Source organism: Doryrhamphus excisus, chromosome 1 (assembly GCF_030265055.1).
Source record: "Doryrhamphus excisus isolate RoL2022-K1 chromosome 1, RoL_Dexc_1.0, whole genome shotgun sequence".
Taxonomy (NCBI): domain Eukaryota; kingdom Metazoa; phylum Chordata; class Actinopteri; order Syngnathiformes; family Syngnathidae; genus Doryrhamphus; species Doryrhamphus excisus.
This window is the reverse complement of record NC_080466.1, coordinates 26,130,029-26,144,156: the sequence shown is the minus strand read 5'-3', so window position 1 is coordinate 26,144,156 and position 14,128 is coordinate 26,130,029. Positions and strand designations below refer to the sequence as shown.

The following is a 14,128-nucleotide window of genomic DNA, read 5'->3' as shown; positions in this document are numbered from 1 at the left end:
ACGCGTGGTAAAAATATCACCGGGTCTCAGCGGGGTCTCGTCAGGCCATGCTGTCGCTCGTCTTCCTCGCCTTCTTCACCGTCGCCTTATGTTTCTTCCATCGGCCTGTGGGAACGCCAGCGACTATATGTCTGCCTGCTGCGCTCATGTGGCGTAAATAAATCTTCAGCTCAACGTCTGCTTTAGTACCTGAGTCACATGAGGGTAGGATGAAGTATAGAATTCACACCAAGGGTGGCTTTTAAAAGCATGTCCAAATCTCATGTCTTTTTGATTCTCTGATTCTAGAGGTGGGTCCCCCTAAAAACCTGCTGACGCGGGACGTGACCGACAGCAATTTTTCCGTGTGGTGGACGGCCGCTCCTGGGAACGTCAGAATGTACCGAGTCCGATGGCAGTCCATGTATTCCCAAGAGTCTGGCGAGAAGATGGTCCGAGGGGACGAAACCAACACCGTGCTGGAAGGTCTGAGCCCCGAGACGCTCTACCAGGTCTCTGTGGTTGCAGCCTATGAGCACAAAGACAGCGAGGCGCTCTCAGGACAGGAAACCACTGATGGTGAGTGGCCTGCTCGACAAACAATAATTTTGTGTAATTCGCTTATTAATAATTCGCTTTGAAGTTTGGAGATATGCAAATAAGTTATATATATATTTATATTTTAAAAAAATCTTTGGTCTTTTCCCTCTTTCCTTTGGGTTTTTCAACTTTCTTCTGCAATAATCTTTGTCTATCCCAGCTGTCTTTGGGCGAGAGGCGGGGTACACCCTGGACTGGTGGCCAGCCAATCACAGGGCACATATAGACAAACAACCATTCACACTCACATTCATACCCATGGACAATTTGGAGTAGCCAATTAACCTAGCATGTTTTTGGAATGTGGGAGGAAACCGGAGTACCCACAGAGATGGCCGAGGGTGGAATTGAACTTGGGTCTCCTAGCTGTGAGATCAGCGCGCTAACCACTCGACCGCCGTGCAGCCCTCTTCTCATAATATTCTAACATTATTTGAATAATATTTTGAATGTATTATGGTTCATTATGGTGCTTACAAGGGTGTCCACATCTGGGGCCATATATTTTGGACACTCGGGTGAAGAGGGGGCGGAGCTGTCAACGCATCACCACCTGGTGTGGGAGGATGGCAGTCAGACCCAGCAGGCCCAAATGTAGTGTGGGGGACTGGAGTTTCAACTCCCACCTCCGGTAGAGCTTTGACCGTGTCCCGAGGGAGGCAGTGGATGTTGGGTCTGAGCGGGCCATGTTCCGTGCCTCCATTGTTTGGGCGGCTGACGTGGCCATAAGGTGGTTAATGCCTATCTGCACCAGACTCCTCTCTGTGGAGGTGTCCGACCTGTACGAGGCCTCGGGGAAGACCCGGGACAGTCCTTGACTGCTTGTCCTTTTTGGGTCACAGGGGTATGCTGGAGTCAGGTACACGCTGGACTGCTCGGTCATTGCATTTTTTTTTTTTTTAATAAACACACTCTTTTACAGCCAATAGGTATGTCAACATGTCTGAAAACACTCAACCCCCCCATATAACATAGATAAAACATGAATCCAGCAGGGAAACATTTGTCAAAGCAGCACAGACGTCCATGTCAGCTAAATGCAAGTAGCGTTGAAATAATTGAACACATGTCTTCACTCAGTCAGTCAGACGTTCCACAGCTTTTTTCCAGCACTAAAAGGCTTAAAAGTACTTTGACAAACTTTCCTTGCTCTGATGAAGTAATGAATAATTGCCTTTCATGGGACGTGCTTGCAATGTGCTGATGTCTTCACTCTATGAATTATGAGGAGCTAAAGCGAGGTCTTTTCGTCCCCGTGTTGCTCGCAGCCTCCGCCGAGGTGAAAAGGCTGCGCGTGTCGGACGAGACGGAGCGGAGCATGAAAGCCACGTGGCTGCCGGCACCCGGCAAGGTACTCCACTACCGTCTCAAGTATGTTCCCAGCGCCGGGGGCAGGGAAGTGGTCTTGAAGATCCCAGCCGGGGTCACCTCCTCCGTCCTGAAGAGGCTGCAACCTTTGACCTCGTACAGCATCACTGTCCATCCCGTCTACAAGCGCGGGGAAGGAAAAGCAAGGCAAGGAGTAGGAAGCACACGTACGTTGGCCATCGTTCAACATCACACCACACAAACACGGCAAACATTTCACGCTCAAACGACCACATCCATCCTTCGACCGAAAACACACACTGCTCATAAATAGAAATATACTGTATAGAAATAATATTACTGCTTATTTGACTGCACAAAGGAATGAAAGAAAACACACAATAACGTTATGCTAATTCCAGTATGCAAGGTTCTCTCTAAACACCACTGACACAGAACCACATCTTAGCCATGCACTGCCGCGTTCGACCACTTAGCACTTAGCAATAGCACGATATGAGCGCACTGATGAAAACAATCGTTTTGTCAACCTTCCAAGCCTTTTGACGTTCCGGCCGGGTTCTTGTGTTCCAGTGTCACCTTACAAGGCTCCGAGGAACCTGCAGACCTCAGAGCCCACCAAGACCAGTTTCAGGGTCTCCTGGGACCCGTCACCCGGGAACGTTCGAGGCTACAAGGTGACCTTCCATCCCGTTGGGGATGATATCGACCTGGCCGAGCTGCTGGTGGGCCCCTATGATAACACTGTGGTTCTGGAGGAACTTAGGTGAGAGCATCTTAGCATTAGCGTTAGCATTAGCATGAGACACGGCAATAGTAACCGTAAGTCAAGTAGCTGGCATCAAGAAGGGGATGTGTGGAAAAAGTGTAGCTTTATCCCAGGTGGGAAAGTATCGGCAATGTGGGAATAACGGGAATTCTTTATGTGTGTCGTATCAGGGCGGGAACAAAGTATAACGTGGCGGTGTTCGGAATGTTCGACGGAGGAGAGAGTTTGCCTCTGGCGGGAGAGGAGAAGACGACGCTCTCTGACGCTCCCGAGCCGCCCGCATTCGGTCCTTCTGGTAAAAGCTGATGTCTCCGACACGCTTCCCGCTACAACACACGGGCCGGCTCCGGTTGTTCCTCAGCAGCTTGTATTGGCCTTGACTTCTCCCAAATCAGCGCCAGAGGGTTGAACTTGGCGTTGTCGGAGGCAATTAACATCAATGACACTGGAATGGCGAGATGAAGCCGGCCGCACATGATTACGATTAAGGCTAATTACCCAGAGCTGTTTGGCTCACCTCGTTTCTCTGTCAGTGTGAGTTAATTGATGTGCAAAAGCACAGATGTGCAGGAGCGTCGACACTCATGTTTGGGAATTGCAGCACAAGTTACATATTTAAGGTGGCATCACCATCACAAAGATCTTTACCGATCAGCTCCCCTTGGGAGTCTCTGCTGCCCAAATGTTGATTTTTTTTTTTAGGAATGCCACCACTGTCATCCTGTCTCAAGCCGGAAAACACAATTACATGCTCTTAATGATCCTCGATCCCAGCAACCCTTGACATGCTCGCGGCCTGGAAAATGTTATGCTACTCTCGGACCCCGAGGAAGTACTGACCCTGGGCAGGAATTCCGGCCGTAATGGGGAGCAGACAACTGGCTCTGCTAGGAGATGCTTCCATTGAAAGCATGCATTGGAGGGTCACTAACACTAATACTGTAGTCTAAGCCATGGGAGCACCGTCGCTACGTTTACGTACACTAAAAAACATCTTATTATTATGTTATTGCATGAATTGGCACATTGGTCTATAAACACAAGAAGTAGTTACAGCCTATAGTTCTGTGGACTATATACTTGATATTGGCCGCACTAAGTTGTCTCAGTTGCTTGACTGTGGCGATTATCATAAAGGATAAAGATGATATCGTTGTCCTGATAACCAGGAGGTGTTCAGCCAACAATATTTTTATTGCAAAAACAAAACAGGCTACTCTCGGCCCAGCCGTGCCAAAACAACATCAGCAAACTCAACTGCCCTCTCACACACGCAGTCAGGACTCATGAATGTATCCTGTCAATCACAGGGGGGTATTGAACCATGTGAAGCATTACAAGGGTATGGTCCGACCTCCTTAACGATTAGCCAGTGGTGTCACGTTGAAAATGTTTGCATCTGTTGTGGTCTAACCTGTTTTCAATCACACACGCAGGCCACAGGCTCCAGCTTTTCAGTGGCCGCCGCAGAGCATCCATTTTTCACTCCAACAGGTTTCCCGCAGTGATAAAATGATGGACTGTGAGGAAGAAGAGTCCCAACGGATCACTGATTCGCCTCATTGCCCGGATGTCGCTGGATGTACAAAAACAAAGCAGATGTTGTAAAATGTCTCAGGACCATGTATGCTCTGTTGTGATGTCACTTCCACTGCTCCTTCTTTCATCTATTTTCCCACCTTGTCCTCACAACCTTCCCAAACATTGGACAGCAGCCGCCCCCTATGAGACACCTCAGCACTCAGCCTTGTCCTTGTGTCTTGTCCACGCAGACGCACAATGTAAGACCTCAGCCAAGGCCGACGTGGTGTTGCTGGTGGACGGATCCTGGAGTATTGGCCGCATAAACTTTAAAACCATTCGCAACTTCATCGCTCGCATGGTCAGCGTCTTTGACATCGGTCCGGACAAAGTCCAGATTGGTACTTCCTGTTCATCAACACGCCACTGACTACTACTACAACTACAACTACTACTACTACACTGTGGGCAGGCCCAATCATAAATTCCTTTTTTATTGTTCATCAGAATGTTGTACAGAATTCATTTATTTAAATCAGGAGCTTCAAAATCGCCATTATGGTGACCCTCAGAGGGCCACCTGTAATTGTGGCAACCATATTAATCTATAATCACCTCAATGATATTATGATTTGATAATTAGCATGTTCACTTTGTACTGCGATAGCAACACATTTCCATTGAAATAAGTCAAGGTGCCAAGCACACATTTAAGTATACAGTTATATTACAATTCTATTAATGATAATAGTAAATAAAAAAAAGCGTCTTTTTGGCCTGCATGATTTCCAGACTTTTGCAGGCCACATAATATGATATGGCGGGCTGATCCCGGCCCCTGGGCCTCGAGTTTGACACGTATGATTTCCATGTTCCACACACTCGCCACGGATGCCACCTTGGAGCGTGTCCTTGCCAGCTTTGCCAAGTCACGGTGTCCATCAAAAGATGAGCAACTGTTCCTGTGTTCTCTGCAGGTCTGGCTCAGTACAGCGGTGACCCCAAGACCGAGTGGCACCTGAACGCTCACTCAACCAAGGCATCCCTGCTGGATGCCATAGCCAACCTGCCCTACAAAGGAGGAAACACCATGACAGGTGACAGCATAGCATCCTCATTGGGGGTTGCTCCAAAAGCTGAGTGATGAAACGTCTCTTCTTGTGATCCAGGCATGGCGCTGAGCTACATCCTCCAGAACAACTTCAAACCCAACGTGGGAATGCGCGAAGAATCTCGTAAAATCGGCATCCTGATCACAGATGGAAAATCACAGGACGAAATTATCACCAACTCGCAGAACCTGAGAGACAGCGGCATTGAGCTCTACGCCATTGGTGGGTCGCTGTGACGCAAAGCTAAGACGTCCATCAGGGAAATATTATTCGGAAAACGCTTGTCTATTTTCCCAGGCGTGAAGAACGCAGATGAGAATGAGCTGCGGTCCATCGCTTCCGACCCCGATGCCATTCACATGTACAACGTCAACGACTTCCAGTTCCTGCTGGACATCGTGGATGACCTCACCGTCAACCTTTGTAACAGCGTCAAGGGCCCAGGTGGGAATATAAAAGGTTGTGACAATGATGGACGTGTTTCTACATAATCTGCACTGCTTGTTTTCATAACATCAGACCATTAAAGGATTGCATTATAAAGAATATAATAAGGCAAAACTGGAGCCACTAACGCACGGCGGACGAGTGGTTAGCGCGCAGACCTCACAGCTCGGAGACCAGGGTTCAATTCCACCCTCGGCCATCTCTGTGTGGAGTTTGCATGTTCTCCCCGTGCATGCGTGGGTTTTCTCCGGGTACTCCGGTTTCCTCCCACATTCCAAAAACATGCTAGGTTAATTGGTGACTCCAAATTGTCCATAGGTATGAATGTGAGTGTGAATGGTTGTTTGTCTATATGTGCCCTGTGATTGGCTGGCGACCAGTCCAGGGTGTACCCCGCCTCTTGCCCGAAGACAGCTGGGATAGGCTCCAGCACCCCCGCGACCCTCGTGAGGAAAAGCGGTAGAAAATGAATGAATGGAGCCACTAACCAAGTTCTGGCCTGGTTGCCATAATTCAGAGTCAGATTTGCACCTTCTACTAATTACTGGTCGTGTGGTGCAGATGGAAACCTCTGAAAGTTTGACTGTCTTTAAGAGTGACAACTTAACATTTTTGCAGTTTTACGGCTGCTTTTAAAAGCACTGGAGGGGGCGTTGCATCTCATGGAGTGAAGTCATGAATCCATACTGTATCTATAAGTCATAGTATACAGCCATGTGTATGCTTGCTGGCTGGAAGGCAGAATGAAAGCAGAATAAAGCACTCAGAAGGTGATAAAGTCCGCGAGTGGAACATTCCGCCGTGTAAATCACTTTTAAGAGGAAGTACAAGCGTGATTTACAGCACAGGCTTTTGGAAGAAAGTCCTCATGTCACATTTGCGGTTGATGAGTTCGCCGCTTGAACCGCCTGACGAGTCGCATCATGTGTGCCGGTGCCCCCGCAGGGGAAGCGCTGGAGGCGCCCACCAACCTGGTGACCTCCGAGGTGACCCACCGCTCCTTCCGCGCCACCTGGACCGCGCCCGACACTCCCGTGGAGAGATTCCGCGTCGTGTACGTGAGGGCGGCCGGAGGACCTGCACAGGAGGTATGTCATAACTTGGAAATATATCCTGTGGTTGACAGGTGTTGGATAGGCTCCGCCCCTTGCCTTGAGTCTGAAAAATAGATGAAGTGTGTCTTACATTTATTATTTCTTTGTCCATCAAGGTGAAACATAGACTCCATCTACATTTTATCTCGACTTTTTGAGAGATTCTAAGATTGTGAGGTGCTAGCGTGTCGTCGTAGCTAACACAAGAATCTACTGGTTGAACGTCTCCTCAAGTCCTGAATCTTGACTGATACCGATATTACCTGAAGACAGCTGGGATAGGCTCCAGCATACGCCCGTGACCCTAGTGAAGATAAGCGGTATAGAAAATGGATAGATTTTGTGGTGTGGAATGTTAGAAAAGTGGTATTCCGCGGATAACAATAGTCTGCAACAGTAGGTATGAGGAAAACTCAACCATTTATTTTTTTTTGCGGTGCTCAATGAGCCGACACAGGCTGTTATAGCTAATGACTTCTGGCCGTGCCGTGGGCGTTTCCCGTGTGTGAGATGAGGTTGGTGGTGTTAAACTTTTCCCACTTCTGTGCCGCCACAGGAAACTTGTGCACGATGAGGTTTTGCTCTCAGCTGCAACATCTTTTCCTGCTTCTTGTCACTTTAGCACTCCAGTAAACACTGTTGTTGCTATTCTTGTGATCACATGGGCTCTATCCAGTCACTGCTAGATAGATGTGCCGGGGGGGGGATCTGGAAAAGACTTTCTATAGCCGAGATTTTATATGATTTTTGCTAATATCGTCCCAATTGGATGGCGACATCCCGAAATAATGTTCCCATGAAATGTCTTGTTCAGGTGGAGTGAAACCACTTCTCATCTTGTCAGATGGAGACTTGGCTGTGTTCCATCCTTTTGTGCTTTTATTGCTGGGAGAGTCTGATTACAGTCAGGCAGAGATTCCTCTGGATCCACTTAGTCTGAAGTTCTAGACCTCACGCCACGAGCAGAGCGTCTTGTCTCTGGTCTGTTTATGTTCTCCCGTAAAGCACTTGACTTATACCACATTTACGTTTGGAAACCTTTTCACAACCTTCTTATCTACGCTCATCTACGAGCAGCCAGGATTCAAGAATGTGTCTTTTTTTCCTGTAAAATCACCTGAGACAGTTGCTGTGTTTGTGTAAACTAATCAGGATGCAAAGGCTGAACACCATGCAGATGTTTTGATAATGTTATCATTTCCTTGCTTTGCAGTGTCCGAGCAGGAAGATGTTTGTTTGGAGAGAAAACAGATGCCAGTGATGAGCTGTCATTTCTTCTTTCTTATAGATGCTGCTGGACGGCTCTGTGACCTCTACGGTTTTGGACGATCTGAGCTCTCTCACCGAGTACCTCGTGAGCGTCTATTCTCTGGCTGGCGAGGAGAGCAGCGAGCCGCTGGTGGGCCGCGAGACCACTTGTAAGAGTTTTTTCCTCCTTGGTCCGTGTTTGGAGTGGTGTTCCACGCTCCTGCTGGTGACCAGCTTTAAAGTCATGTTTACCTGATCTCCCTCTGCTAATCTGCTAAACATTTCTCCTCTTACCACATAAATCTCTGATCCGAGTGTGGAGTAAACATATCCCATGATGCAATGCTGCCAGCGTGCGTCACCATCTTAACCCATAAGAATCCATTTCAAGTCAAACACACAGAATACATTAGCCGTGTTGTTCACTACTAATTGATTTGGGATGTTACATCTGTTGTGCTCGCCATGCCAAATTTCTATGTGTTTGTTTTCTATAAATTGCTAAAAAGAAACGTTTGCCTCACTCACTGCCATTTTGAGGAAGCCATATACTGAGAGTGTAAATCAGGGGTGGGCAAACTACGGCCCGGGGGCCACATGTGGCCCACCAAGTGTTTGAATCCGGCCCGTCAGTTACTTTCGGAGTATTTTTTTTTTTTTATATACTTTATTTTTATTTATTTTTCTATTTTTCTATACAAAACGTCAACAGCAATACAAACACACTCAAAAACAAAAAGGGGGCACTGGACATACACATCACACAATTTGGTTATCCTACATTCCCTGTCATGGTGCAATTTGAGTAATTTCCTTGATTTTGTCTGTGAACAGTGTCCATTTCACCCATTTTTCTCCACACATGTCTTCTTCAGTCCTCAATCTATGTGTTAACAGTTCCATGTCATGTATTGTGTTCATCACACAAAGCCAGTCCTCCAATAGCGGGGGTCTTGGGTTAAGCCATTTACTTTCGGAGTGTTTTACTTTTAACATGATGTCTTATTCAGTTAAAAAAAATAAAAATTAAATTTCGTAGTTTGAGGGAAATGAGAACATATAGCTGATAGAATGACACTTTTACAAATAAAATTAGACAAATAATTCAAGGCGGACTGTTAAAATAGTGTGTGTGTATATGTTCTGGCCCCCCCACAATTTAGTTAACTCAACGCGGCCCATGAAAAAGTTTGCCCACCCCTAGTGTAAATGTTTCCTATGCGTGACTTAGAGACTTTATGAGTTCAAGTCAAGCACAAAGTCGTATAGGACGCATTTGACGCAAGTCTTCTTATGGCTTCCAGTGGGTTCATAGCTGTCAGTGATTGGCTGTAAATGTCATGTGATGTGTATGTGGCTGCCATGGTCTTGTAAAAAGGCCGTGATGGAAGAGTGTTTGGATAGAAAAGCTCACATTGTCTCTTCCCCTTCAGTGCCGTTGCCGTCCGTCACGTCCATGAATGTTTATGACGAGACCATGAGCACTATGAGGGTTCGTTGGGAGAGGGTGGGCGGAGCCAGCGGTTACATTGTGCTGTACCGCTCCATCAACGCCACCGAGCCTCAGCTGGATAAGGAGGTAACTACTCTTTAGCTATGAATCATATGAGACCCCTCTTCCTCGCTCACATCGTGCTCTGTGCTCGCAGGTCCGTGTCCGAGGAGATGTGAGTGACGTGCAGCTGACACAGCTGATTCCGAACACGGCGTATTCCATCTCAGTTTTGGCTCAGCACGGCGAAGCTACGAGCGAGCCAAAGAAGGGCACCGGAGTCACGTGTATGTTCTCTGTTGAAAAGAATCCAGTACTTAGTTTTGATGAAGAAGCCCCATAATGTTCCATTGTTGCATATCGAATACTCTTGTGGCCCCCGGGCCATACTTTGGACTCCCCTGGTTTAGAACTACTTTTATGGCCTCCTCCCTCAGTGCCTATGCCTCCTGCTGGAGCTCTCAGGATCTCGTCTGTCACTCACAGCAGCATGAGGCTCAACTGGGACCCCGCCCCCGGACTGGTGCGCAAGTACTTGGTCGTCTACAGGGCAGAGGACGGAGACGCCAAAGAGGTAAAACGCCGCCTGCTCACCAGCTGTCTCTTGTAACTTTGGCTCCAACGGCTCCGTTCAGTGGGAGTTTACCTGAAGAGCGGAGGAGGATGACGTACAGTATATGGTGGGGCAGCGCTTTTCTGCTGCGACTCCCCTCCCAGCGAGCGGCGAGGTGGCTGCTAATCGAGTTACAAAGGTCATTTCAGGGTGGATGAGACCTCATGGCATTGTGGAAAGTCTAGCTCCCATCATCCCTGCCCCACTCTGTCTTCATTATTTCTCACTCCAAGGACAAACAGTCTGGGATGAATCACACTGCACGCCGGCCAGACTTTTCCAGAAAGTCCTGATGGATGACACAAAGCAGCTCCGCTCGTCTTCTGGATTACCACTGAAGGCTTCTGCTCTCTGCTGCACCGACGCCGGCCCTATGCCAGCGTTTCCTGTCTGCTGCTTCTCAGCATAGGATGGAAAAAGCTCGTGTGCAGACGCGTCTCAGCATTTCATCTTTCATCTCCCATGTGACTCAAATACACTTCCACTTGAAAAGCAAGAGCGTCCTCGCTAAGCAAGCTTTACACAGCCAGCCTGCGCTGGGACTTTTACCTTACTCTAACAGAGGCCGCCACATGTGGGGCAGCCAGAACAGCTTCCACTCCCCTGGGAGGACTTTCCAGCAGATAATGGAATATCTTCTTCAACGGTCCATGCTGAAAGACTAGATAGGACAGCCCTCGTACAGTAATCCCTTGTTTATCGTGATAAATCACTTTCCCCAAAGTAGCACTCCTTATTCATATAAAGCTTTCTACATATGGCTTTTACCATTATTAGAGCCCTCTAGATATACAATAACACCCCTACAGTCACATTTGCACTCATGTTATTCAATACTGTCTATATAATCCGAGATTAGGTGCTTGCTGATTATTTCCCTCAATCCAATACAAATTCCTTTATAATCCTGATTTCCGGCCGAGTGGTTAGCGCGCAGGCCACGCAGCTAGGAGACCCAAGTTCGATTCCATCCTCGGCCATCTCTGTGTGGAGTTTGCATGTTCTCCCCGTGCTTGCGTGGGTTTTCTCCGGGGACTCCGGTTTCCTCCCCCATTCCAAAAACATGCTGGGTTAATTGGCGACTCCAAATTGTCCACAGGTATGAATGTGAGTGTGAATGGTTGTTTGTCTATATGTGCCCTGTGATTGGCTGGCCACCAGTCCAGGGTGTACCCCGCCTCTCACCCGAAGACAGCTTCTGAACCATTCCTCCGCGACCCTCTTGAGGATAAGCGATAGAAAATGAATGAATCTTGTTTTCATGTTATTTCCATTCTTGGATGGGGGTAAAGGGAATAAATCTTGAATGAAGACTGAGTGGAGTCCAAGGTGATCCTGATGTTTCCCTGTGATAGCGTGAGGTCGCTGGTGACATCACCACCCTGGACCTGTCCGGCCTGACCTCCCAAACTGAGTACGACGTGGCTGTGACGGCAGTCTACGACGAAGGGCCGGCCATCCCCATGCTTGGAAACGCAATCACGGGTCTGGAAGCTTTTTTTTTTGCACTTTTTGCACAAAATGGGAATTCAGGAAACTCATCTGTTTGGCCTGGTTTGTGTGACCAGATGTTGTACCAGCACCAAAGAACCTGCAGTTCTCTGAGGTGGACCTGACCTCCTTCAGGGCCACGTGGGAGCATGGAGCACCGGATGTGGCTCTGTACCGCATCGGATGGACCAAGAAAGGCGAGAACGACGTCCAGTCTGTATGTTCGCAGCGCACACACACACACACACACACACACACTTCCCTTGCTGCTTTCTTTTCACTTTGTCTTTGTGCGTTCATCACCAGACTATCTTGGGCAACGATGAGACATCCCACGTTCTGCAGAATTTGGACCCGGACACTGAATACACGGTGACTGTGACGGCCATCTACCCAGATGAGTCTGAAAGTGAAGACTTGATGGGCAACGAGCGCACATGTAAGTGTTGCGAGCAGTGAGGAGGTAGTGTGGTGCCTACAAAAAGTATTTTCTGCTGCATTGAAATAACCTTCCTTTTTCTTTTTAGTGTTAAAGGCTGTGGACGGTATGTCAACTTCCTTATCATGAAATGTTGAGTGTGTGCGTGAGGCTAACGTGAACGACACAAAACTTACATGATGAAGGAAGGACCTCTAGAACTTCAACAATTCCATTTTTCTGTTTACCGATATCGCCCCAATATCTGAGATTTCTACACAATAATGAAACATGGAAGCATTTCTTAGGACTTTTTATTTATCATGTGTACCCCCGGCTTCAAATGAAGCACAAAAGACCAAACCTTTTGTTTGCTAGCCCCTCCCTTTTTGCTATGTTGCCAAGATGGTGAATATCGAGGTTAAGTGGCCATCACTGCACACTTCCGTCCATAACAACACAACACAACTGAACACAAAATGCAATTTTTAAATGAAACTGTATTATTAATGGAGAAAAAAAATCCAAAGCTACATGGGCCTGTGTGAAAAAGTGATTCCCCACCTAAAGCTAATACATAAGTGGTTGGACCACCCTTGGCAGCAACAACTGCAATCAAGCATTTGTGATAACTTGCAATGAGTCAGGACTTTGAGTAGGCCACTCCAAAGTCTTCATTTGGTTTTTCTTTAGCCATTCAGAGGTGGACTTGCTGGTTTGTTTTGGGTCATTGTCCTGCTGCAGAACCCAGGTTGGTTTCAGCTTGAGGTCACCAACAGATGGCCAGACATTCTCCTTTGGGATTTTTTTGTTCCACTTATCACAGGACGTCTTCCAGGTCCTGAAGCAGCAAAATATCCCCAGACCATCCCACTACCACCACCATATTTTACTGTTGCTATGATGTACTTTTCCTGAAATGCAGTGTTACTTTTATGCCAGATGTAATCAGACTCTCACCTTCCAAAAAGTTCAACTTTTGTATTTTTCCCAAAGGTCTTGGGGATCATCAAGATGTTTTCTGGCAAAGTTGATACATTGTTTGTGACTTTGTGGTGTGTCTTTTGTGACCTCCTGGATAAGTCGTCGCTCTACTCTTGGCGTCATTTTGGTTAGCCAGCCACTCCTTGGAAGGTTCACCACTCTTCCATGTTTTCACCATTTGTGGATAATGGCTCTCACTGTGGTTTGCTGGAGTCCAAAGCTTTAGAAATGGCTTTACAACCTCTTCCAGTCTGATACAGCTCAGTTAATCTCAGTTAGGTTATTTTTTAACAGGGGGATAATCGCTTTTCCACAAAGGGCCATGTAGGTTTGGATTTTTTTTCTCCTTTAATATTAAGAAGTTTCATTTAAAGACTGCAGTTTGTGTTCATTTGTGTTGTCATTGACTAATATTTAAATCTGATTTAAGTGTGACAAAAATATAAGAAATGAAGGGGCAAACACGTTTTCACATTAGTGTAAGTACACAAATCTGCACTTATGCACTCAAAAGACTGTGAGTAAACAAGTACACTAATTGAGGTACAGCCCAATTAAGCTCCGCCTACTAAACAGCACACTGTAATCTGATTGGTGCACCAGACTATGAGGGTAGGTGGTGCATCCATACATTAGATAAGTGTGAGTGTGTCAATGGCTGCTGTCCATCATTCATCTCATGTAACATCATTCCATCATCACACCAGTGTCACCTCATCAGACTCGTTGCATGTTTTGCAGGTTCATTTGCCATTATGAGTCATTTGCCAAAAATATTCCTTATGTTCTATTTTTAACCCATAAAAAGATATGGTAAGAATTTAAAATGATTCTCAAATAGTATGAAGAATGTAACATACAGTACTGGATTGTATGATCACATTGAAGATAAAACAGGAATGTCTTGGTAAATCACTTGCATTAAACCTGCTTCAACATCACATACTGATCCTATGATGATCCTGCTTCTTCCATCCAGCCGTTCATCCTTTCAGCTCCATGCGGGAGCATCATCCTCCTCATCATCATCA

The 14,128-nt window shown here is 46.9% G+C and overlaps 1 protein-coding gene across 2 annotated transcripts in view; it reads left to right on the top strand.

The window, feature by feature from the left end:
- col12a1b (collagen, type XII, alpha 1b) overlaps positions 1-14,128 on the top strand; it is a 51,853-nt gene that overhangs the window by 12,989 nt on the left and 24,736 nt on the right. Inside the window, exons 13-29 of one of the 2 annotated variants that reach the window (XM_058065484.1) lie at positions 289-558; positions 1,848-2,114; positions 2,482-2,674; positions 2,848-2,972; positions 4,450-4,599; positions 5,176-5,295; positions 5,368-5,532; positions 5,608-5,754; positions 6,703-6,845; positions 8,140-8,269; positions 9,533-9,678; positions 9,749-9,878; positions 10,029-10,165; positions 11,560-11,689; positions 11,773-11,912; positions 12,002-12,134; positions 12,223-12,240. In XM_058065484.1, coding sequence (XP_057921467.1) covers positions 289-558; positions 1,848-2,114; positions 2,482-2,674; positions 2,848-2,972; positions 4,450-4,599; positions 5,176-5,295; positions 5,368-5,532; positions 5,608-5,754; positions 6,703-6,845; positions 8,140-8,269; positions 9,533-9,678; positions 9,749-9,878; positions 10,029-10,165; positions 11,560-11,689; positions 11,773-11,912; positions 12,002-12,134; positions 12,223-12,240 — 2,544 coding nt within the window. The remainder of the gene's footprint in view (positions 1-288; positions 559-1,847; positions 2,115-2,481; positions 2,675-2,847; positions 2,973-4,449; positions 4,600-5,175; positions 5,296-5,367; positions 5,533-5,607; positions 5,755-6,702; positions 6,846-8,139; positions 8,270-9,532; positions 9,679-9,748; positions 9,879-10,028; positions 10,166-11,559; positions 11,690-11,772; positions 11,913-12,001; positions 12,135-12,222; positions 12,241-14,128) is intronic. The other variant, XM_058065485.1, reaches the window with a different exon arrangement.